Genomic DNA, 20995 nt, shown 5'->3' with positions numbered 1-20995 from the left:
CTTGTGTCCAGGAGCATTGCACACTCCTTTGCATCATCACACATTGGAAAAAAAATGCCACCCCTGCACAGACAGCTATTCAGACAAGCTGCATAGCCAGGAAGATGCTAGTGAATATTTTATAGCAAAGATTGGAAAAAAATGTCACCCCTGAGCGGACTAGTTTGGTTTTTTGTTTGTCTTTCGTTGTCTTCAGTTGACTTAGAGTGACTTCGGTTGTCACAAGGTTGTCTTCAGTTATAGTTTGCTCTACGAATTACAGGGTGCCCTTACACTTCAATCTCCTCCACTGGCAGCCGCTCATGCTGCCTGCGAGTCTGGGCCTCGAGCAATTCATTCCTGTAAAACTCGGCGTCCTTGGGCTTGTGCACCGCGTTGAGGCCCACCCACAGCACCTTGTACACCACCAAGTCGGGCGGACACCCCTGCTCTTTCATCTCGCGCACCGTCGCATGGACCTTGTCCACTTGCCTCGAGAAGATGAGCGAGCGCAGGTACTCCGTGTACGTGTTGAGCTCCGGCTCCAACCCGTCCACGCTCTGCATCTCCTCGAACAGCTTCTCGGCTTGCGATGTCAGCCCTGCCTTCGCGAGGCAGCCCAGCATCTTTGCGTACTGCAGGATGTCGGGCGTGTACCACTCCTCCTTTTTGATCTCGTAGAACACCTGGGAAGAAAGTGTCAAAGGTGATGAGAATGAGCGATCGATCGAGTAGTAGTCCAGGAAGAACAAGCTCAAAAACTTAAGATAGGAGAGAGAAACCAGAGAAGCAATCAAGAAGTACAAGCTCAAAAGATAGAAGGGAAAAACAATGAGAAGCGATCGGTAAGTTCCAGGAAGAACAAGCTAAGATAGAAGGAAGGACAATGCAAATACTCACCTTGAGAGCGAGCTCGCCTTCTAGCTGCCGCTGGAGCTCCCGCAGCGCTCCAAATAGATCGAGCTTGAGCAGCCGCGACACCTTGGTCTTGATGATGCTGCTCACCCTCTCCGGCTCGCTCTTGTGCCTCACCAGATCGCTCACAACCAGCTGCGTCTCCCGCGACAGTGTCTTGCGCGTCCGCCACAGGTGCCCCTTTTGCTTCCCCAGCCTCACGGATTTGAAGGGGCTAAACACCGACTGCGTCACAGCGCCATCGGTGTGATGCCGCACGAACAGAAAAAACCCTCCTGCGCGATCGAGATAGAATGCTGGCTCTCTGGCGCTGGCCGAGAAGAATCCCCTGTGATTAGACGAGAATCTACTCACATTCTCGAAGATCCGCGCGTGAGATCGCAATGCCGCTGCCAGTCTCCTGGAAGCCATAAACCTCCACAAGCATAGAACCCTAAACCACCTTAAACCCTTAACCTTCACCCATAACCCCGAGAAAAATCCATGAGAATAGGTTTACATCCCCAGCACTGCTGGTCTAGTGGTAGAATAGTTCCCTGCCACGGAACAGACCCGGGTTCGATTCCCGGGCAGTGCAATTGTTGTTTTTACATTTTGTTTGGTCTGTGAAGTAACCGGTTCGATTCCCGGGCAGTGCAAAAGCTTTTAATTTCTTACGTTTCAAAAACTATTTTAGGGCGATTTCTAGAGCAAGCGCCCGGCGGCGATGGGGATCATCCGCCAGGTATGGTGGCGCTTCGGCGGCAAGCTCGCGATCAGCTCCATTTCGCCATCGCCGAGCGCTGGCAAGCCGCGATCGCGGTCCGGCGCCATCGATTCCTATCTAGATGGCCTCTTACAGGGAAATCCGCGCAGGAATTTTTCTTCCAAGAGTTTCTTCATCGAGAGCGCTGGCTTGGATTGTAGAAAGCTCAGCCAGAGGTCCTACTACGTCGATCGATATGGTGTCCGGCATTTCGAGCAAAGGAGCCTGGGAGGGATGAGAGGATGGGCCAATGCAGGAGGTGGTGTCTCTCAGAAATTCCTTCTCGTGGCTGGCTGCATCGGTGGCTTCATGGTTTACTTCTACTACACCCATTTGGAGGTGGTTCCATACACGAACCGGAAGCATCTGGTTCTCATATCCCCGCAGATGGAAGCGATGCTTGGCGAGACAACTTTCAACAATGTAAGTGAATTCTTTCTTCTACTTTGTTCTCTAACTATGATCCTTCGTTTTTTTCCTTAGATGAAGAAACAATTCCAGAACAGGATCTTGCCACCTTACCACCCGGCTGTCGTTCGAGTCGCCAGGATCGCTCAGAACTCGATCAACTCGGCGATGGAAGGGATTCATGCCACTGGAAAAAATCAGCTGGAGTACACTCCGGATGTGTCGAAGAAACTGCCTTCCGCGAGGAGCCGAGATTACGTGCTAGGACCAGCCGAGGACGTGGAACAGCCATCGTTTTTTCTGAAACTTGGGGAGAAAGATCTGTACCGTGAGAACGAGAGTGCGGTGGACGATGTGTGGGTCGAGGACTGCCGAAAGACTGCCAAGGAAAAGGGACGCAAGGCTCAAACGCAGCACGTCGATCACTTCAAGTGGGAGATCGTTGTGGTGGATGCCAACGTGGTGAACGCTGCATGCTTGCCGGGTGGTAAGATCATCGTCTTCACGGGGCTCTTGAAGGCGTTTCCTCACGACGAGGAACTAGCGACGGTCCTCGGACATGAGGTGAGCTCCTCCCCCAGGTTCTCAAGTTTTGGTGTTTGTTTATCGTGCGATTTCGTGCAGGTTGGCCACGCAATTGCCAGGCACACTGGAGAGATGCTTACACGAAGCATCTTCATTGGCTTCATCGAGTTGCTGTTCCTAGTCGTTGTCCAGGCTCCCAACATCGTCGGCCCAGCTTCCGATCTCTTGCTGAGGCTTCCGTTCTCTAGAAAGTAAGAATCCGTTTTGTTTAAGTTTTGTTTAACACTTTTTGCATTTCCCCGTTAGGATGGAGATTGAAGCCGACCATATCGGAGCTCTAGTCATGGCTGCGGCTGGCTACGATCCCAGAATTGCTCCAGGAGTTTATCTCAAGCTGGGAGAGCTGCAGAAACTCCCCGAGTATGTCCAGTACATCTCCACGCATCCGTCAGGTCGAACTCGCGCAGAGGGGCTCTTGAAGTCGCAGACTCTCAAAGAGGCGACACGGATCTATCTGTCAAAACAAGGTGGCTGGGAGAGTTCAGGCTTTCTCATGTAGGGCGATTCGACTCGTCCAACTTAGTCACGTAAATCTGTGAGGTACTCGATTCTCGTTCTCTCTTTTTCCTTTATGAATCGCATGTAGCACTGTGCACGGCTGTCCGCTCGTTTTGTTCCGAGTTGCAGGTACACTGACGCTCTGGATGTTTTCCGGGCCTCTATCCATCAACATTCGAACAATGGCTGTGTTTGCCAGCTAACTTTTTAATGTTTTCTCTACAGATGTTTGTAGGGACGAGTGTGTCCTTATTTTCTTGGAAGAACTTCCATCGTCGTGCTGGCTCTGCGCAAGGCCAGCTCGCGGTAAGTAGCTTGTTCCTCTCTAGTATTCCTTTCTGATACACTGTTTGTTGGATTGTCACAGAGCAACGCTTTGTCAACCCGTCAATCACGCACAAGATCGCCTATCAAGGGCCACCACAGAGCCAGTTTATTCCACTCCCGGACTTTATGAAGCGCGCTTTTCTTCCTCTTGCTAATCACGCTCGGAGAATATATCCCATCGTCGAATCTCGCTATCCAGAAGCCGCCAGGTCTGTCCGAGCATTCAATTCTTTTAGGCGCATTTCTTTGTCTTTTTTTCTCTTCTTTTCGTCTGGGCTGGTTCTTCACAGTGGTGCAGTCCAGTGTAGTGTTTGGTCTCTTTTCCCCTGCTTCTTTTTATGGATTGGACCGGACTGGCGGGCCTGTCTCTCTGTGTGTGTGTATGCATTGTGTGTGTGTGTGAGTGAGTGTGTAGTATGTGTGTTCCAAGCTGGAAAGCAGTGTCCCGCTCGCCCTTTTCGGTGTTGGGAACTTCTTCCAATAATGACGGATTGGATCAAGCCGAGCGAGAGACCTCTCGCCCGCGCTTAAGCGAAGGAGTTTGGCAGCTTTTGAGTTGAGTTTTCTCGTCTTTGTCCTTAGTTTGGAACTAAGCTTCTTGTTCTCTTCTCTAAGCTCTCGGTTGATAGATAGCTTCGTATTTAGCTTAAATCTAGTCGCGGAGCCAGCGGCCATGGTTTCTGTGCGTCCTTGTTATAGTTTAGCTTGTTAATCTTAGCTTACGTCCTGGCATGAGCCAGAGACAAAGGAAAGCTCGTCAAAAAAAATGAAAGAAGGGGTTCTTTGTCCGTGACAATCGCTGGCTGCCTGGATGGATGTTGACATCCACGATACTAAAAAATGAGCAGAGGATGGATAGAAGCTTGTCCAAACAGCTTTAGTTAAAATATATCTTCTGGGTGATTGGATGACCACTGTTTAGAGCGAACATCTATACATTTTCATACTTTAGATGACTAGTTGATCACATAGAATAACATGGATAAAAAAGATGGATAAAGAGATGGTAAAAAAAGATAAAACTCTTGCAGACTTACACTACCTTGGGAGCGAGAATTTTACTCCACCTCGGGGAGAGCCCGAAGAGCCAACCATGATTCTTCCCTCTTCCACTGTCAGCCTTAGCTCTCGTGCTTGGGACCTGTGATCTTCTTTTTCCTGCGTTTTTCCCTGCGGTTTTGATTGATCGTCTCATCCCTTCCTGTAACCATCTCGATTTCCCTGCTCGTGATCTCGATCCCAGCGATGGCCTCCCAGAAGTCCTCTAGAAAAAGAAGTAAAGAAAGAAGAGCGAGCGAACCTGTGACCATCATCGCCCATCGGCGGCAGTGAAAGCCTCGGCGAATCCCGCCGGCCTCGTCGGCAAGCTGTCGTGGCTGTCGTAGTCGTCCAGCATCCTCCGGCTCGCAGCGCCACTGCTGCTGTCCTCCTCGGACGCCTGCCACTTCTTGAGCGCCTGGGGCAGCGTCAAGCTCAGGTCGATGCCCGCGCTCTCCTCCCCGTCCTGGTCCGCCGGCTTCCACTGATCCACCAGCGGCGACAGCACGCTCACTGCGTGGCCCATGTCGGGGCGCTGATACGGCTCCCGCGCCGTGCAGTGCCGCGCCAGCTCCGAGACCGTGTACACGCTGTGGAAGACGTCGCCGGTCACGTCGCCCACCCCGAGCACCGGGTCGATGATCCGCAGCAGCGACTCCTTGCTGCTGGAGCTCGTTATCCGCCGGTACCAGGTCACCAGATGCATGTTTTCCTCCGGCTGGGACTCGTCCAGCGCGCGCCGCCCGCTTATCAGCTCCAGGAGCACCACCCCGAAGCTGAAAACATCGGCTTTGGTTGTCACCCTCCCGGTCACTGTAAACAACTTGTCATCAGAAGCAAGAAATCCAAACAAGAGCCTGCCTTTTACCTGCGTACTCCGGGGCCAGGTAGCCAAACGTCCCCGCCAGCCTCGTCTCCACCGAGTATTTCCCCTCGGGTGCCAGCTTCACCAGGCCAAAGTCCGCCACCTTTGCGCGGAGATCATCGTCCAGCAGGATGTTCGACGGCTTAAGGTCCCGGTGGATGAAACTCTTGTATGCCAGGCCGTGGAGGTACTCCATCCCACGGGCAACGTCCAGAGCAATTGCCAGCCGCCGCTTCCACTCCAGAGGCTTGAGTCTCATCCGCCGGTACTCGAAGAGATGGTGGCTCAGTGCACCCTGCGGGAGATACTCGTACACGAGAAGCTTCTCGTTGCCGTCGATGCAGTACCCGAGAAGAGCCACCAGGTGACGGTGCCTGACCTTGCTTAGAACAGCTATCTCGGCATGGAACTCGCTGACGCCCTTGCTGCTCACCACGGATGAAGCCTCCATTCGCTTCACAGCTATGTTGGTGCCGTCGTCCAATTGCCCCCTGTACACCGCCCCGAATCCTCCCCGGCCGAGAACAGTCTCCTCGCTAAAGTTTCGTGTAGCGTTTCGCAGGACGTGGATCGAGATCACCAGGTTCCCAGCCTCCACAACTTGGACGTCGGTCCCGTTGGAGTTGACGGACGCCGTCTCCACAAGGCTGCGTGAGTTCACGTTGTTGCCGGCACCGCCAGGAACGATGATCTTCACAATGTCCTCGGAGCTTGAGTCCCTCGGATGCACCACCATTGTCGGGCCCTGGACTCTCACAAACCGCTTCTCGGACCTCTTGTAGAACAGGAAGGAAAGCGCGAGCCCAATGGCGAGCAGAGAGACCGCTCCCACCACCGGCCCCGCAATCAGTCCAGCTTTCACGGAATTGTGGTGGCTCCTCGGCAAAACCTCCGCCGCCGTCGCATTGTTCGCCACCGTGGTGTTCGTGTTCTTAGCACCACCACCCCCGCCAGAAGAACCAGACGGCTGCGCAGGAGCAACTGGAGGAGAAGTCACGGGTGGCAAGCTCTGGAGCAGCAAAGGATTCCCCTGGAAATTCGTCTTCACGGACTCGGGGAACTGCGGAAGATCGCCAGACAGGTTATTGTTGTGTAAGTCGACTTGCTGGAGCGACTTCATGCTGGTGAGCACCGGAGGAATGCCGCCACTGATGTTGTTCCCGTTGAGCCTCAGCACCGTGAGCGCCGTGAGATTCACCAGCGCCGGAGAGAGCCGACCCACGAGCTGGCTCCCCGCGAGATCGATCACCGACACCCGCTTCCCCGAGTCACAGACGATCCCCGTCCAGAGACACGGATCGTCGCCCTTCCACGACGAGACGATCGATGCCGGGTAGCCAAACTCCCCGATAAACTCGAGCAGCGTCTCCACGTCGTGAGAGCATCGCAGCCCCGGGACCGCCTGGCAGAAGTTATTCCCAGTAGCGAGGACCTTGGTCGCGGGCTTGAAGGCCGGAAGAACACCGATGAGCTCGTTGTTGTCCACTGAAAGGATCGCGAGTGGAAGCTCTGCCAAGCTCGCTGGAATGGGTCCTGTGAGGCGATTGTCGTTGAGCTTGAGATCCTGGAGCGCGAGCGCGTTGCCCAGCCCCGGTGGGATGGTTCCAGCGATCTCGTTCACCTGGAGCCATAGCTGGACGAGCGATCCCATGCCGCCCACAGCGTCGATCGGGCCTGTGAGAACCGGGCCTTGCATGTTGTTGGCCTGGAGCTGGACGAGATTGGAACTTACAAACGAGGGAGGGATCCCACCGGTGAGGCGATTGTAGGCGAGATTCAAGACCTTGAGATGCGGCATCGCTCCCAGGAACGCTGGGATGCTCCCCACGACGCTGGAGTTCGTGAGGGAGAGGTTCGCAAGAGCTCCCAGGTGCGAAATATCCACCGGGAGCTCCCATCCGGCCGTGCCGTTGAGAGGATTGTTGTCGAGGTAGATCGCCTCGAGGGATTCGAGGCCTGCGAAGAAATCCCCCGGGATGGAGGAGAAATCGTTGTTGTCGAAGTAGGCGATCTTGAGGTTGGCCATCCCGGCAAGCGAGGGCATGGATCCAGATAGAGCGTTCCCTTGCATCCCGAGGTACTCGAGATTGGAGAGCCGGTTGAGCGATGGAGAGACGATCCCCTGGAGCCCCAGAAACGCCACATCGATCCCTGTCACAGATTTCCCCCGACACTGGACGTGCTTCCACGCCGCGCCGCACGGATCGGTGCCGCTCCACTGGAGAATCTCCCCGTTGCTCAAGCCCTTCTGGAACGATTGCAGCGCCTCGGCGTCGACTGGATCCGTCTCGGCCGCGGCCGAGACGAGCAAGACCCCGAGAAGAAGAAAATATTTCCACGAATGCTGCTCCATTGCGGCCAGAAATCACAACGAATTCGCTCGAGCACAGAGATTATCACTCGCGATTCAGCTTCTCAGCTTCTCCCCGGCGAAATCCATCGCCAGGGAGCGTCATGGATCCCACATTGCGACTCGAGCACCCCGGCGGCATGCCGCGCAAGAACCCTAATATTCCATCGCCGAGGAGATATACGCGATGCCGTCGGATCCAGGATCAAGATCTAACGGTCCAAACCGCGCCACGACGATACGCGAAATCTGGGAATAGCGATCGAGCGATGGCGGCGTTGGAGCAGCTTCGATTCGTCAGGATCCCGTTCACGAGTTTTCTATGAGACGAATACTTTGTTTCCTCAAGGTATTGATTTGACGATCTTTCAAATGAGATCATCAAATTTTTGCTATGCTTTTCTGGAGCGATTTCTAGAAAAGCCCATTCCGGAATCAATGCCAAATTCTGTGCTGTGTGATAAGAACAAACAGCACATACATTTCAAGGCTGTCATCAATTACTCAAGTTGACAGAATTGAAACATCGTCAACCAAGGTTTTATATGATCAAAGAGCGAGATTCTCATTAGATGTAATCCTTTCGAAGTACTTTCTTTTGTTTTTCTCTCAGATTCTCTTATAAGTTATCAGCTGGCACACACAACCCCGAAAAGGTGGCGGTCGATTTGATAGAGGAATAACTTGATTTTATAGTTCCAGAGTGAGCTTGAAGCACGCGACTTGGATGGAGCCCATTGTTTGATCTTTAACTCTTAGTTTTCCTTTTTTTTTTCTTCATTCCACCAGCACTGGTTTGGAGGAGAATAAGATTTAGCTCAGAAGCTGTGGATGTCTCCAGAGAGATCATTCTGGAATAAAACCATTAGACAAAGCGTTTGAAGCTCACTTTTTCTTGAAGAACGAAGTTATGCTGCCTTGTTGAGGACCGCAAGCGGCTTTTTTGCCCGGCTTGGACGAAGGTTTTGTGGAAACTTTGCTGGTGGAGGCCTTGGAAGCAGGATGCTTGCTTGCTGGAGGTGGCGGTGGTGGAGCAGCAGTTTTGTTGGGAGCTTTCACCTTTTCTATCTCTTCTATCTTCGAGCTTTCGGGTTCTTCCGTATCCCAGACAACCTCGGTCACTGCAAATCCATCGATCAGCTTTGCGATAATAAAACGGAGAAACGATGGAAGCCCATACCTTCGCGTCCTCGCTCATCAATGCGTGTTCTGAGGACTTTTCTCTTCTTTTTGGGGTCCATGCGTTTATCGTCACCGCTCCTCGAGTTTGAATTTGATGCTTTATCTTCGTGCTTCGTCTCTTCGATTTTCTTCTCTGGAGAGATGAGGCTGATGACTTGTTCTTCTTCTTCCTCTTCCTTTTCTTCCGAAGCTGCTTCTTCTTCCTTGAGCTCTGACACTTCGTCGTCGAGAACAACCCTTCGCTTCTGTCCACCCCGCCTGAGGCGGCGAAAGTTTGTAATATCGTCGTCACTGCTACCACCGTTTTCATGCTCTTCCAGTGCATTTATGCAAGCATCGGCATTTCCTATAAGAAAGTAAATCAGATAACCGCGGCAGAAAGAACAAACTCACACACTCACCGGGTAATGGCTTTTGAGGAGAATCATTCTTTGGTGGACTTGCCTTTGAATTGTTTGATGGACGCCCCCATAAGTTGGCTATCGAGCTTCCTTGCGCTGTAGTACTCCCTTCCTTGCGCTTGTTTGCATCGCGCCTTCCTTCACCATTTTCTTGTTTTACCGTCCCTGCACTGACGTTACCTTTGTCACCCCTTGTAGAGTTCGCCTGCTTTGAACTTCCTGACGGATTACTTGTTTCACCATTTGAAGCTTTCGCGGCAATGCTCGTCTCATTCTTCATAAGAGCTGGTTTAGGCGGCAGCGGTAATGATGGTTTTTCAGAGGCTGGAGCAGAACTGGAAACTGTTCCTTTGTTATCCCGTTTCACGAGAGAACATGATACTCCGCTAAACCTGACATAAAAGGATGGTATCATCGGCCACTACGAGCTTTTTCATACGTACCTGTTATCACGAAGGCAATTAACAGCATCGAGAGGCTGGTTAAAAAACTCCTCGGCTTGGACGTTGTCTGGACTCCACACCAGCGCTGGATCTCTAGGGACAGAAGCTTGGATGCTGTAGATGTGAACGGAGGACCCTTCCGCGAGAAGAGCTTTGGCTCCTATCAAGAAAAAAATTCGAAAGTCATTTCCAGAGCAGAGAAGAACTGTCAAAATCGGTAGACCTTCAAGCTGCGATAGCTTGACTACTTTAACAGAATAACTCCGAGGTTGGCTTTGAGTCCATCCCGAAACAGAGTACAAGACTTCCAAGCCGTCCCCGTATTTTTCTACAAACTTGTAGAGCAGCCTGCAAATGCTTTGAAGATAAAAAAAAAAAAAGAACCAAATAGGAGAGGACGAGCATACCGTTTTGCCACATTGGATGAAATAAGAAACTTCCTGCTCAGCCACTTATACGAGACCTAGAAACACACGAAGAAGTGAAACAGAGAGAAAACGTCATCTCACCATGAGCGACAGATCCGAAACGAGCGCTCGCAGCTGCTCGATAATCCCCGCCTCGGAGGACGAATCCGCCATGCCTGGATCAAAGCACGCGCCGATTGCTCATCCATGGAGAGCGCGATTCATCCCTTACCTCCCGGCGCCAAAACAAAAGCCCTAGACCTAGAACAAAACAAAATGGCGGGAAACAAGTTCCTTTACTTAGAGCGAGCTCGAGCTCTCTCTCTCTCTCTCTCTCTCTCCCCCTCCCCAAGATCAAACTGCCAATTCCACAGCTCGTTTGGAGCACCCAATGTGACACCCAGTGAAGCACACATAGCAAAAATGGCGGCCATTCCCTATCTTTGCTTTGATCCTCTCCAGCGACAAGAACTCGAGCGAGTCGGCTCCAATGTACTCGCAAGCCTCGGCTTGCGACATCTTAAACAGCAGCAGCTCCTCCTTTGTGGGAGTGTCAACTCCGTAGTAGCAGCTGTCGATCACCGGAGGACTCGGGATCCTCAAGTGAACTTCTCTCGCTCCAGCCGACCGCAAGATCTCGACGATGATCCTGGAAGTTGTCCCGCGAACGATGGAGTCGTCCACCACGACCACCTTCTTGCCTTCCAGGATCTCCGGAACCGGAGCCAGCTTCATCAAAACCTTGCGCTTCCGGTCAACTTCTCGCGGCTGGATGAAAGTCCGAGACGAGTCGTGCGACCGGATGAGCGCCTGCTGGATTGGAATCCCGAGCTTGCTCGCGTAGCCGAGCAGCGACACCATCCCGGAATCTGGCATCGCCATGGCGAAGTCACAGTCCACTGGGAAATCCTCGGCTGGAAGCTCGCCAAGCCTGTATCTGGTGAGGTTCCAAAGAGGAAGGAATCCGCCCAGGACAAGTAGAAGAGCTCGAACAAGCACAGCTTCAGAGACTCGGCCTTCTCGAGCTCGTGGAAATGTTCTACGTTCACGCTGCCGCGGCCATTCTCCGACTTGGTCGCCACCAAAACTTCCCCCGGCTCGACTTCCCTCTCGTACCTGGCGTGGATAAGATTGAAGGCGCAAGTCTCCGACGCGAAAACCACCGTGCACCAGCGGCTGAAAGCCGCGAGGATCCCTCACCGCCACCACCATCTCCGAAGTCATGAAGATCAAGCTGAAAGCTCCGTCTAGCTGCTCGCAAGCCAAGCAGATCTTTCCCAGCAGCGGCGCCTCCTCGCCAGGTGGAGGATCAGTTCCGAGTCGGAGGAGCTGTGGAACTCACAGCCTTTGGCTTCTAGCTTGGATCTCAGCTCCTCATAGTTGACGATGTTTCCATTGTGAGCTATCCATAGCATCTTTCCATCGCCCAGATCCATCCCAAAGGGCTGGACGTTCGCCAGGCTCGACATCCCTGCCGTGCCATGTCTTACGTGACCGATGGAGCTCGCATTGCTCTTGAGAAGCTCACGAACATTGTAAGACCTTGGAGACGAGCCCCAATCCTTTCACCTCGTGAAAGAATCCCTGCTCGTCGCAAGTCACAATCCCGGCGCCCTCCAATAGCCTGCTCAATGCCTGGTAGGAGATCGGCAATGGAGGCGCTGCCCTCGCCCTCTCCCCACGCCTGGAGCATCCCAAGAACGCCGCATTCCTCTCGCAGCTTGTCATCTTCAAGAGCGGCGGTGGCAGCGATCCTCACGGCAGCAAGGGACTTGGTGTGCTGAGGCCGCGGCCACGGCCGCCATTGCGATCTTGGACGATGCAATGGAGCGATCGGACCTGTCTTCGCTGCGCTCACGCTTAGCCCGTTGTGGATCGTCTCCTAGGGAAGCCCTAAGGAGTTCGCGGGTACATTCAAAGTTAAAACTATTCCATAAACCCTAGAAAAGCCCTAAGGAGTAAATGCAAAGTTAAAAGTATGCTCCTCGAATCTAGAGTAAGACAATTTGGAGGAAGAGATTATATTCTAACGTGATTTTTCTAGGCTACTCCAAGGAGCATCACTAACTTGGAAGTTGCAAATCCAAAATTTTCACGGAGCATCACAAACTTAAAAGTTGCAAATCCAGAATTTTCGCGGAGTACCACAAACTCGGAAGCTGCAAATCCAAAGCGAGCTAGAACACACATCAAGCTAAAGACTGCTTTGGAGATTGTCGTGTCTCTCAGAAAATGCCGGGACTTGGCAAATGGGAAGTTTCTCCACCAAGAGGCATTTGCTGCGGGATTTCACACCAACAAGTACATAGCCGCGGCGCTCATCAAAATGTACGGCATTTTCTCGAGTATGATCCTGGCGCAAGAAGTTTTTGATGGGATGATCCACCGGGATGTTGTTGCATGGACGTCGCTCATCCTGGGATACGTCGAGAATGGAGAGAGCTCGAGAGCTTTGAATCTCTTCAATGAGATGGATTGCGAGCCAGATTCTTTCACTTTCGTGGCTGTGCTCAAGGCCTTGGGTTGCTTGGCTCAAGAATCCAAAGACAAGACCTTTTTCCTAGAGAGGGGAATCGAGATCCATAAGAAAGTAAAAGCTAAAAGGCTGGAATCTAATGTAGTTGTGGCAAATACTTTGGTGGACATGTATGGCAAGTGTGGAAACATGAAAATTGCTCAAGATGTTTTTGATAAGATTAGCCGACGAGATCATATTTCCTGGAACTCGCTCATTCTTGGATATGCCGCAAACGGGCAAAGCTTGCGTGCTTTGGAACTCTTTGCGAGCATGGACTGTGATCCCAGCTCTGTGAGCTTTGTTGGAGCGCTCACGGCATGCAAGAGTTTGGCTTGTGAGAGTGAGTACCAAAAGGAAGTTTGTCTCGGGAGGGGGATGTTGATCCACAAACAAGCAAGCAAACTTGGATTTGGGGGTGATATAGTTGTGGCTAGCGCTTTGATAGACATGTATAGCAAGTGTGGAGCCATGTTTCTTGCTAGGAAAGTTTTTGATACAATGAAGCATAGAAATGTTGTGACTTGGAACTCTCTCATCTGGGGATATGTTGAGAATGGGGAGAGTTTTGTAGCATTAAATATATACGTTAACTACATGGATTGTGAGCCCAGCTATGTCACCTTTGTGGCTGTGCTTAAGGCATGCGGGCTTTTGGCCAAAGATTCAAAATCAAAGAAGTTTTACCTTGAAAAGGGACTTGCAATTCATAAAACAATCAGAGCCCGGGGCTTAGAATCCAATGTGATTGTGGCAAACATGTTGATAGACATGTATTGCAAGTGTGGCAGCTTAGAAATCGCGAAAAACGTTTTTGATAGAACTATCGATCGAGACGTGGTTGCATGCAATTCTCTGATCCTGGGATATGCCGAGAATGCTGAAAGCGCTAGAGCCATTGAGCTTTTCTTTGATCTTGGTTGTGAACCAAGCTCTGTGACATATATCAGTGCACTCAAAGCATGCGGGAATCTGGCAAGTGAGAACAAATCACAGAAGCAGTTTTGCCTTGAAAAGGGTATTTTGATCCACAAAAAAGTCCAAGCAAGTGGTTTGGAATCTGATAAATCCATCTCCACCACCTTGCTAGACATGTATAGCAAATGTGGGTGCATGGCAAATGCCAGAGAAATATTTGATAAGATACCCCATCCAGATGTTGTAACATGGACTTCCTTGATACTTGGTTACACAGAGAATGGGGAAAGCTTGCTAGCTTTGGAAGTATTTGCTAGAATGGACTGTGAACCAGACACATTCACCTATGTTACTGCACTCAAGGCCTGTGAATCCTTAGCCACACTATCAGCTGGGCAACAAATCCACATCAGAATTTGCAGAGCTGGATTAGAGCAAGATCAAGTGGTTGCAACTGCACTTGTGGATTTCTACATGAAATGTGGTAGCACGAGAAGGGCTGAGGAGATCTTCAACAGCATGAGCTCCCCAGACATAATATCATGGAACACCTTGATAGCAGGGTACAGCTCAAATGGAAATTACTCACAGGTGTTTGCTCTTGCAGAGCAGATTAGAGATGGTGGTGTTCAGATGAATGGCATCACACTCACCTGCATTTTGATGGCTTGTAGTCATATGGGCCTGGTGAGGGAAGGGAAGCTGTACTTTGAATTCATGGCCCAAGAGTGTGGGATTGAGAGCTTGGATGGGAGTCACTACAATTGCATGGTTGATTTGCTGGGCAGATCCAACATGCTAGAGGAAGCACTGGCTCTTGTCCAGAGCATTCCAGGAACTGGAGCTGATGCTGTCATCTGGAGGACTTTGCTGGGTTCTTGCAAGAAATGGAGAAACCTCAGAATTGCAAGGATTGCATTTGATGCACTAGTGGCTGCTGGTGGCAAAGACTCAGCTGATTACATACTCATGAGTGATATCTATGCAAGCTTAGCTATGTGAATAGCTATGGAGTTGGATTTAATCTTGATTATATTTAAATTATATTTAGGGTTTTAGGGTTGGAAGCGGGCGGTGATGCTGCGCTGGGGAGCTGCGAGGCGGAATTCCTCGCGCTTGTGGTCGCAATCCAGGCGCTACATTGCCGGCCATGGATCGAAGCAGCGGCAGGATCCTTGCTCCTCGTCTGTGGCTGAGTTGGAATGCGTGGTATCGCCCGACGATGGAAGGGATGCACACGAGCTCCTGAGAAAGAATCCGGTGGGATTGTATGGATATGAAGCTTTGAAAACTGCCAAGGGATTTCGTGCATTTGCTGAAACAGCGATTGCGAAGTGAGTTTTCAGCGATTGTTTCTGCGGTTTTTGCTAAAATGGAGGTTTTTTTTTCTTTTGTAACAGGTCTGAGGATCTCATTGCGCGTGTCAAAGAGCTTCCGCCGTCCATGGAGACCATCAAGTGTATGGATGACATCTCCAACACTGTAAGCTCCTGGCATTGCTTTCTAGTTTAGTTCCTTCTGCTTTTGTTTTGGATCAGGTGTGCATGGTTGTTGATGCTGCGGAGCTCTGTAGAAATACTCATCCTGACAAGTAAGGTGCTGCGCCCTTGAAATGTTTTCAATCTCGTGCTCATCTTCCTCGTTTCCACGAGCAGGGAGTATGTGGACGAAGCGAATGCCGCATCGTTGAAATTGTACAAATATTTGCATGTAAGTTGCTTCTCAAAGACGGACCAGAGTTACTCATAGATGTTTTGCAGTACCTTAACACTCACAAATCTCTCTATGACGCCGTCGTCCATGTTGAGAGCTCGGATGCTTTGACTACGGAAGAAGCCAAGAGAGCTGCAAAAACCTTAAGAATTGATTTTGAAAGGGGTGGAATCCATCTACCTCCTGGTAAGCTCAAGAATTTGCTTTAAACAGACATCAGGCTCATAAATTTCAGAAAAGATGGAGCGTGTGAATGAGTTGAACCTTGAGATTACGCGACTAGGAAGAGAGTAAGCTTGCATTTTCTTGTAAACTGGCACTTGACGTGTAACGAACAGGTTTACAGAAAATATGCAGCTATCTCAGGGCCATGTCGATGTTTTCCCAGCATCAAAAGTACCGGAAAGTTTGCACCACTTAATGCAACCGATACGCAGCCATTCGAAAAGCTGGAAAAGTAAGAGCGAAGACACTGGGCTACGTATAAGCACCGATGCTGGAGTTGTTTCGAGTGTGCTCAAGTGGGTACCAGATGCTGAGGTGAGCTCTCTTTGTAAATAGTGCATCACTGATCAAGGCATGCTACATACAGATCAGGAAAGAAGTCTATATTTGCAGTCACAGTACTGCGAAGAACAACCTTTTGGTCCTGGATAAGCTAATTGAATCCAGGCATGAACTTGCCCAGGTATGCTCATCAGCTTCTTACTCCAGCTGATGTCTCTTTTTCCAGCTTATAGGATTCAATTCATATGCTGAATTTGCAACTGCTCCAACTATGGCAGGATCTTCCGAAGTTGTCCAATCTTTCCTGCACGATCTTTTATCGCAAACGCAATCTAAAGCAAACGAGGTTCCGTTCTTGGCAAAGGCTTCAGCACTTTGGCTAAATCTTGGAGGCTGTGCAGGAGTTGAAAATGCTCGAGAGTTTTGCACGTAGCAGCTCAATCGAGCCGTGGGATGAAGCATATTACACTGGTATGTACAAAGCTCGTGCTCAAAATTTAGACTCCAAGGTAAAATTAAAGCTCATGCTTAAGAATGCTTCTGAGCTATTTTGTTCCAGGTAATCTCCTCGTATTTTCCACTTGAGCGATGCATGAATGGTCTTAAAGTGATTGTAAAATCCCTGTTCGATGCGTCTTTTGAACAAGTTTCCGTAGCACCTGGAGAAGTATGGCATTCTGACGTTCAAAAGTGGGAACTTCGGCATAGCACCGAGGTAAAAGACTTCTGTTTGCTACATGGCACCTTGATCAAAACAATTTTCTTCAGGGTTGTTTAGGCCATATGTTTCTGGACTTGTATTCGCGGAAAGAAAAATACCCAAATTGCGCTCACTTTACTCTCAAAGGCGGGCGTAGAACATCCGAGACTGAATACCAATTGCCAGTACGATCACTTTTCTTCCTAATACTTCTTCACTGCTGAGTTTCTCTGTCTTCAGGTGGTCGCATTGGTCTGTAATTTTTCTAAGCCTCTGTCGTCAATGTCTGCGTTACTACATCATTGGGAGGTGGAAAACCTTTTCCACGAGTTCGGCCATGCTCTTCATTCGCTTTTATCACGAACGGTACGAAAATATTGCTGCCTTTTTTTTTTTTTTTTCAACCTTCACTTATCGCAGGAGTATCAACATTTTTCTGGGACGAGAACAGTTATTGACTTTGCGGAAACACCTTCAAACGTATTCGAGTAAGTTTAAAGGTTTAAAACTTCATGTTCTAGTTACTAATTTTCATTTTCCAGATGCTTTGCTTGGGACTATCAAGTGTTGAAAACCTTCGCACAAAACTCAGCTGGCGAAACGATTCCAGAGAAGATGGTGGTATCAATGAACCAAGCGAAAAAGATGCTTGGTGTCACGGAGTTACTGAGACAGGTATGGGTTGCAGTAGACGCGACACGACTCCACTAATTTAAAATCTCTCCAGGTCTTGTATGCCATGGTGGATCAAAAGTTTTTCGGACCGCAACCTTTACCTGCTGGCGGCACTACTGGAGTGCTCGTGGAGATGCAAGAGCTCAGCAAAAACTGGAAGCACATCGAAGGCACGCACTGGCAATCGAAATTTGGACACATGATAACTTATGGCGCTGGTAAGCCGTGCTTTGCTTCCCAGATTTGCTCCTGACAGGGGTGCTTGTGTTCCAGGATACTACAGCTACTTGTATGCACGGTGCATCGCAGCTAGCATCTGGCAAAAAGTTTGCGCTGCGAACCCTCTAAGCCTGGAGACAGGGCAAACTCTAAGGCGGGGAATTCTTCAGCACGGTGGTGCCAAAGAACCAGCAGATATCCTTCGCGATTGCCTGGGTCAGGACTCGCTGATCACGGCACCAAGTGGAGGAGTAAGGCCTTGCGTGAAGCAACTCCTGTCCGACCTTGGAGTATAGGTACCCAATATTCTTTCGGAAACTGTTTAGTGATAAACTGGAGCAAGATATAAAGATTTGTGATCTAGATTTGAGGATAAAGATTAGTGATCAAGATATGAAGATTAGTGATAGACTGGAGCAAGATATAAAGATTTGTGATCAAGATTTGAAGATAAAGAGTAGCGTTGGAGCAAGATATAAAGATAGGTGATAAACTGGAGCAAGAAATGTGTTGAGAGTGGGATTCGAACCCACGCCCTTGCGGACCAGAACCTTAATCTGGCGCCTTAGACCAACTCGGCCATCTCAACTTAACAAAAGAGTTGTTAATATTTTTTGTTATCTGGATAATTTCATATAAATATATATTTAAAGAAACTACAAACAGAAAAGAATCTAAATTATTTCAGCAAAACAAAGAGAGAGAAAAACAAAAACCTCAAATTATAAATTGAGAATTGAGACAGACATTTCCCTCATTCTCATACTATATCGCGTCTTTGATATTTGCACTGTCATGACACAGCTCCTTCGTTTTCTCCTGTGGATGATCTTCCTTTTGGCAATGGCTCACACTTGCAACGCACCTCCACCCGAGCAGGGGCTCTTCAGGTTCCTGCTTAACAACAACAGGCTCACTGTAGCTCAGGTAAGAGAACTTGTGGGGCAAGTGATACAATATGTGCGAGGCCTGGGGCCTCGCCACGAGGTGAGAGTGGGCGACACATTTTCGTGGGTTACTACGCTGGCTGGAAACGTGGTGGTGAGCGTGCAGCTCCGGGTGATGAACGAGATATGGCGAGAAGATCAGGGTGGGATATGTTCCATTCCCTCAACACGGGTGGTGTACCAGTTTGGAGACATGGTTGATAATGTCATAAATATGTGCCACTCCATCCTGGAGGAGCTCTACAATCAGGATCGCTGGTACGGGTATGTGGATGTTGTGCTGAATGCATTTGGGATAGAATATCAAGTTCAAAGAGATGAGCTTTTAAATATTAATGGAGATGTGAAGCTTTTTAGATACTGCAATACGATGGGCTAGATGTGTGTGTGTGTGTCTATATATATATATATATCATGTTTTTGGGTGCTAACAATTACTTTAAATTTAAACGCTTTTAAACAATTATGTTAAGTACATTATGGGCAGTGAAAGAAAATTTCTAAATTCAAAGCGAACGTAGCCAATTCTTGCTTTTCCAGCAATTGCTAAAGAGTTCTTGAGACTTTGTGGAAAAACTACACTGGAAAGAATTATGATCTTATAGATTAAAATAATGTAAGGGATGGTGGCGCAGTTGGTCAGCGCGTAGGTCTCATAGCTGCTAAGCAATCCTGAGGTCGAGAGTTCGAGCCTCTCTCATCCCATTTTTTTGTTGAATGTCTCTTTATAAGAAGATCCTGGATCATAAATAACCTCATCTTGTTTGGAAATCAAACATATAGCACTCTCTATCCAGGATCATGGGATTGGAGAAAATGAAATGGAGGCCCTATATACAAAGATGGACACCTGGCAAATAAAAAGTTTCTAGAGGATCACAATGCCGGCTCCATGAGGCGTCAGAAATCCAAATAGAGAATACTGTAGAGAATGGTATTCTTTTTGAATGTTTATTTCTATGGTTTTAAATTTATTTGTCTTTTTATCGCCATCTTTTTATTCTGTTTCTAGACTGGAATATTGATATTAGCTTATTGCTATGTATCATTGATACGTAGAATAATTTCATTGAAATACAGGAAACATGTATAAGGTGGATCGAGATTGTTTCACCTCAGCCCAACATCTGGATAATTTTAATTGCCTAGGACAGATCGAAGCTGGCAGGTAGCAAAACAGCATAGGAGAATCTGAATAATTTCAACAAACAAGAGAAAAAAAAACAAAAACCTCAAATGTATAATTGATACGACCATTTCTTATATATTCTGGCATTTCATATTTGGACATTTCAAGATTGTGATGACAAACCTCTTGAGTTTGCTCTTGTGGATGATCTTCCTCTTGGCAATGGCTAACACTTGCGACGCACCTCCACCCCAGCATGGGCTCTTCAGGTTCTTGCTGAACTACAACAGGCTCACTGTACGTGAGGTGAGAGACCTTGTGGCCCAAGTGATACAACACGTACGGGGCCTGGGTCCTCGCCGCGAGGTGAGAGCCGGCAATAGGTTTTCGTGGGTTGCTACGCTCGCCGGAAACGTCATGGTGAGCGTCGAGATCCGGGTGCTGAACCAGATATGGACTGAAGATCGGGGTGGAATATGCTCGATTCCGTCGACGCAGGTAGTGCACTCGTTTGAAGACATGGTTGACAGTGTCGTAAATATGTGCCACTCCATCCTCGAGGAACTTTACTCTCGGGATCGCTGGTATGGGTATGTGGATGTTGTGCTGAATGCGTTTGGGATAGAATATCGTGCTGTGAGGGACGAGCTTTCAGGTATTGATGGTATCACTGATGTGAAGCTGTTTAGACAATGCGTTTGATGGCATTTACATAAAATGTAAGTATTCATATACAAATGCGAGTTTATGAGAATCTTAAAGCAGAATTATACTAAAGATTGTTAGTACCTTTAAGATGACACTGATTATTTAGATTTCACGCTTTTCCTTTTTTTCTTTTGGATCTTCCTCATGTTAAAACACAAGGAAATCAGAAAATTGTCACTTTTATGGACTAAACTCTCTTGTTGTGAGCTTGCTTACCCACACTGTCCAGGCCGGGAAGCGATGCACGCGAGTAGCCTTCCACTCGGCATTTGCTCCTCGAGGTGTGGATGCGGCAAGCTTTCGCAGCGTGTGCTTGCTCTTTGGCTTCTCTTCCTCGCCGGTTGCTTCACTGAGCACAGCTCCAAAAGCTCAGATACCAAAAAAGAAAATGGAACTTCAAACTCTACTGGAGAATCCATCCAAATCCAACCAGGCGCGAAAGAGAAAAAAGGAATGACAACGACAAGAATAAGCAAGAACTTAGGCCAGGAAAAAAGAGAACTTCCAAAAGAACAAGCGATCGGCCCAAAGCAAACTAGGCCCGACAGAAAAAGGAACTAGACGTCGAGCAAAGAAACCACAAACCATACCTCCCCTTCCTTTTTGGAGAACGCAGCTTTCTTCTTGCGTGAGAGATCGACGCCATAGTGATGGTTGTACCAAGCTCGAAAGGGCGTAGCATCAACCTGGACGATGGCGCTCGTCACCAGCGTCTGGGTATTCCCACTCATTGGAGTTGCCACCGCGAACGTCATCGCGGGCTGCCTCCCAAGCTCATATCTGTGAAGAAAACTCTTTCGGTAAGCTCTTGCAGTCTTTCT

The 20995-nt window shown here is 49.1% G+C and overlaps 8 protein-coding genes and 3 non-coding genes across 13 annotated transcripts; 5 read left to right on the top strand and 6 right to left on the bottom strand.

Moving 5' to 3' along the window:
- Positions 1 to 196: 196 nt before the first annotated feature.
- On the bottom strand, positions 197 to 1308 carry LOC9656292 (protein THYLAKOID ASSEMBLY 8-like, chloroplastic). The gene is made up of 2 exons (XM_024685668.1): positions 880 to 1308; positions 197 to 665 (listed from the first exon to the last, which is right to left on the bottom strand). The coding sequence occupies exons 1-2, from the start codon at positions 1303 to 1305 to the stop codon at positions 270 to 272; spliced, it is 822 nt and encodes a 273-aa protein (XP_024541436.1). The 5' UTR covers positions 1306 to 1308; the 3' UTR covers positions 197 to 269.
- A 92-nt stretch (positions 1309 to 1400) lies between these two features.
- TRNAG-GCC lies at positions 1401 to 1471 on the top strand. Its single transcript has one exon. It is a non-coding gene; the product is annotated as a tRNA-Gly (tRNA).
- LOC9648228 (mitochondrial metalloendopeptidase OMA1) lies at positions 1410 to 4245 on the top strand. 3 transcript variants are annotated; one of them, XM_024685552.1, is made up of 6 exons: positions 1410 to 2062; positions 2123 to 2611; positions 2672 to 2823; positions 2879 to 3172; positions 3356 to 3436; positions 3498 to 4245. In XM_024685552.1, exons 1-4 carry the CDS (start codon positions 1601 to 1603, stop codon positions 3129 to 3131), a joined length of 1356 nt encoding a protein of 451 aa, XP_024541320.1. In that variant the 5' UTR covers positions 1410 to 1600; the 3' UTR covers positions 3132 to 3172; positions 3356 to 3436; positions 3498 to 4245. The 3 variants fall into 3 exon arrangements, with proteins under 3 accessions (XP_024541320.1, XP_002980671.2, XP_024541319.1); XM_002980625.2 differs by having other exon boundaries at positions 3260 to 3436; XM_024685551.1 differs by having other exon boundaries at positions 2879 to 3259; positions 3498 to 3824.
- Positions 4246 to 4315: 70 nt separating this feature from the next.
- On the bottom strand, positions 4316 to 7868 carry LOC9648227 (receptor protein kinase TMK1). Its single transcript, XM_024685548.1, has 2 exons — positions 5364 to 7868; positions 4316 to 5308 (listed from the first exon to the last, which is right to left on the bottom strand). The coding sequence occupies exons 1-2, from the start codon at positions 7711 to 7713 to the stop codon at positions 4767 to 4769; spliced, it is 2892 nt and encodes a 963-aa protein (XP_024541316.1). The 5' UTR covers positions 7714 to 7868; the 3' UTR covers positions 4316 to 4766.
- A 388-nt stretch (positions 7869 to 8256) lies between these two features.
- On the bottom strand, positions 8257 to 10396 carry LOC9648226 (DNA polymerase delta subunit 3). Its single transcript, XM_024685550.1, has 8 exons — positions 10376 to 10396; positions 10246 to 10319; positions 10144 to 10199; positions 9960 to 10084; positions 9737 to 9896; positions 9294 to 9685; positions 8891 to 9238; positions 8257 to 8831 (listed from the first exon to the last, which is right to left on the bottom strand). Exons 2-8 carry the CDS (start codon positions 10315 to 10317, stop codon positions 8596 to 8598), a joined length of 1389 nt encoding a protein of 462 aa, XP_024541318.1. The 5' UTR covers positions 10318 to 10319; positions 10376 to 10396; the 3' UTR covers positions 8257 to 8595.
- Positions 10397 to 10497: 101 nt separating this feature from the next.
- LOC9656291 (amidophosphoribosyltransferase 2, chloroplastic) lies at positions 10498 to 11948 on the bottom strand. The gene is made up of 3 exons (XM_024685499.1): positions 11916 to 11948; positions 11639 to 11827; positions 10498 to 11472 (listed from the first exon to the last, which is right to left on the bottom strand). Exons 1-3 carry the CDS (start codon positions 11946 to 11948, stop codon positions 10498 to 10500), a joined length of 1197 nt encoding a protein of 398 aa, XP_024541267.1.
- Positions 11949 to 12108: 160 nt separating this feature from the next.
- LOC112350040 (pentatricopeptide repeat-containing protein At2g13600-like) lies at positions 12109 to 14613 on the top strand. Its single transcript, XM_024685498.1, has 2 exons — positions 12109 to 12139; positions 12188 to 14613. The coding sequence occupies exons 1-2, from the start codon at positions 12122 to 12124 to the stop codon at positions 14576 to 14578; spliced, it is 2409 nt and encodes an 802-aa protein (XP_024541266.1). The 5' UTR covers positions 12109 to 12121; the 3' UTR covers positions 14579 to 14613.
- Positions 14614 to 14642: 29 nt separating this feature from the next.
- On the top strand, positions 14643 to 17831 carry LOC9656290 (mitochondrial intermediate peptidase, mitochondrial). The gene is made up of 17 exons (XM_002980624.2): positions 14643 to 14910; positions 14977 to 15058; positions 15115 to 15167; positions 15232 to 15286; positions 15337 to 15475; positions 15525 to 15579; positions 15628 to 15829; positions 15882 to 15977; positions 16023 to 16142; positions 16198 to 16305; positions 16356 to 16511; positions 16565 to 16681; positions 16737 to 16862; positions 16917 to 16984; positions 17039 to 17171; positions 17224 to 17389; positions 17445 to 17831. The coding sequence occupies exons 1-17, from the start codon at positions 14654 to 14656 to the stop codon at positions 17684 to 17686; spliced, it is 2175 nt and encodes a 724-aa protein (XP_002980670.1). The 5' UTR covers positions 14643 to 14653; the 3' UTR covers positions 17687 to 17831.
- Positions 17832 to 17898: 67 nt separating this feature from the next.
- Positions 17899 to 17979, bottom strand: TRNAL-AAG. Its single transcript has one exon. It is a non-coding gene; the product is annotated as a tRNA-Leu (tRNA).
- Positions 17980 to 18957: 978 nt separating this feature from the next.
- TRNAM-CAU lies at positions 18958 to 19042 on the top strand. Its single transcript is given in 2 exon segments — positions 18958 to 18995; positions 19007 to 19042. It is a non-coding gene; the product is annotated as a tRNA-Met (tRNA).
- A 1274-nt stretch (positions 19043 to 20316) lies between these two features.
- On the bottom strand, positions 20317 to 20929 carry LOC9656289 (40S ribosomal protein S8). The gene is made up of 2 exons (XM_024685497.1): positions 20765 to 20929; positions 20317 to 20542 (listed from the first exon to the last, which is right to left on the bottom strand). The coding sequence occupies exons 1-2, from the start codon at positions 20927 to 20929 to the stop codon at positions 20387 to 20389; spliced, it is 321 nt and encodes a 106-aa protein (XP_024541265.1). The 3' UTR covers positions 20317 to 20386.
- Between the last annotated feature and the right edge of the window lie 66 nt (positions 20930 to 20995).

The sequence above is a fragment of the Selaginella moellendorffii genome, unplaced genomic scaffold (genome assembly GCF_000143415.4).
Source record: "Selaginella moellendorffii unplaced genomic scaffold, v1.0 SELMOscaffold_45, whole genome shotgun sequence".
Classification (NCBI taxonomy): Eukaryota; Viridiplantae; Streptophyta; class Lycopodiopsida; order Selaginellales; family Selaginellaceae; genus Selaginella; species Selaginella moellendorffii.
This window is presented reverse-complemented; position numbering and strand designations above follow the sequence as displayed.

What these genes read in the sequence shown, in the direction of transcription:
- LOC9656292 (XM_024685668.1), bottom strand. Translation starts at nt 1,305, where the DNA reads ATGGCTTCCAGGAGACTGGCAGCGGCATTGCGATCTCACGCGCGGATC. An exon ending in AAGGCGAGCTCGCTCTCAAG is followed by an intron (nt 666 to 879) that starts GTGAGTATTTGC and finishes CTTTCTTCCCAG; the next exon opens with GTGTTCTACGAGATCAAAAA.
- LOC9648228 (XM_024685552.1), top strand. Translation starts at nt 1,601, where the DNA reads ATGGGGATCATCCGCCAGGTATGGTGGCGCTTCGGCGGCAAGCTCGCG. An exon ending in CGACGGTCCTCGGACATGAG is followed by an intron (nt 2,612 to 2,671) that starts GTGAGCTCCTCC and finishes GATTTCGTGCAG; the next exon opens with GTTGGCCACGCAATTGCCAG. An exon ending in AGGCTTCCGTTCTCTAGAAA is followed by an intron (nt 2,824 to 2,878) that starts GTAAGAATCCGT and finishes TTTCCCCGTTAG; the next exon opens with GATGGAGATTGAAGCCGACC.
- LOC9648227 (XM_024685548.1), bottom strand. Translation starts at nt 7,713, where the DNA reads ATGGAGCAGCATTCGTGGAAATATTTTCTTCTTCTCGGGGTCTTGCTC. An exon ending in CCTGGCCCCGGAGTACGCAG is followed by an intron (nt 5,309 to 5,363) that starts GTAAAAGGCAGG and finishes AGTTGTTTACAG; the next exon opens with TGACCGGGAGGGTGACAACC.
- LOC9648226 (XM_024685550.1), bottom strand. Translation starts at nt 10,317, where the DNA reads ATGGCGGATTCGTCCTCCGAGGCGGGGATTATCGAGCAGCTGCGAGCG. An exon ending in CAAGCTATCGCAGCTTGAAG is followed by an intron (nt 9,897 to 9,959) that starts GTCTACCGATTT and finishes TTTTCTTGATAG; the next exon opens with GAGCCAAAGCTCTTCTCGCG. An exon ending in AATTGCCTTCGTGATAACAG is followed by an intron (nt 9,686 to 9,736) that starts GTACGTATGAAA and finishes CTTTTATGTCAG; the next exon opens with GTTTAGCGGAGTATCATGTT.
- LOC9656291 (XM_024685499.1), bottom strand. Translation starts at nt 11,948, where the DNA reads ATGGCGGCCGTGGCCGCGGCCTCAGCACACCAA. An exon ending in CCGCGGCCTCAGCACACCAA is followed by an intron (nt 11,828 to 11,915) that starts GTCCCTTGCTGC and finishes GGGATGCTCCAG; the next exon opens with GCGTGGGGAGAGGGCGAGGG. An exon ending in GAGCAATGCGAGCTCCATCG is followed by an intron (nt 11,473 to 11,638) that starts GTCACGTAAGAC and finishes TGAGTTCCACAG; the next exon opens with CTCCTCCGACTCGGAACTGA.
- LOC9656290 (XM_002980624.2), top strand. Translation starts at nt 14,654, where the DNA reads ATGCTGCGCTGGGGAGCTGCGAGGCGGAATTCCTCGCGCTTGTGGTCG. An exon ending in TGGATGACATCTCCAACACT is followed by an intron (nt 15,059 to 15,114) that starts GTAAGCTCCTGG and finishes GTTTTGGATCAG; the next exon opens with GTGTGCATGGTTGTTGATGC. An exon ending in AGACTGAATACCAATTGCCA is followed by an intron (nt 16,682 to 16,736) that starts GTACGATCACTT and finishes CTCTGTCTTCAG; the next exon opens with GTGGTCGCATTGGTCTGTAA.
- LOC9656289 (XM_024685497.1), bottom strand. Translation starts at nt 20,929, where the DNA reads ATGACGTTCGCGGTGGCAACTCCAATGAGTGGGAATACCCAGACGCTG. An exon ending in TCTCCAAAAAGGAAGGGGAG is followed by an intron (nt 20,543 to 20,764) that starts GTATGGTTTGTG and finishes TTGGTATCTGAG; the next exon opens with CTTTTGGAGCTGTGCTCAGT.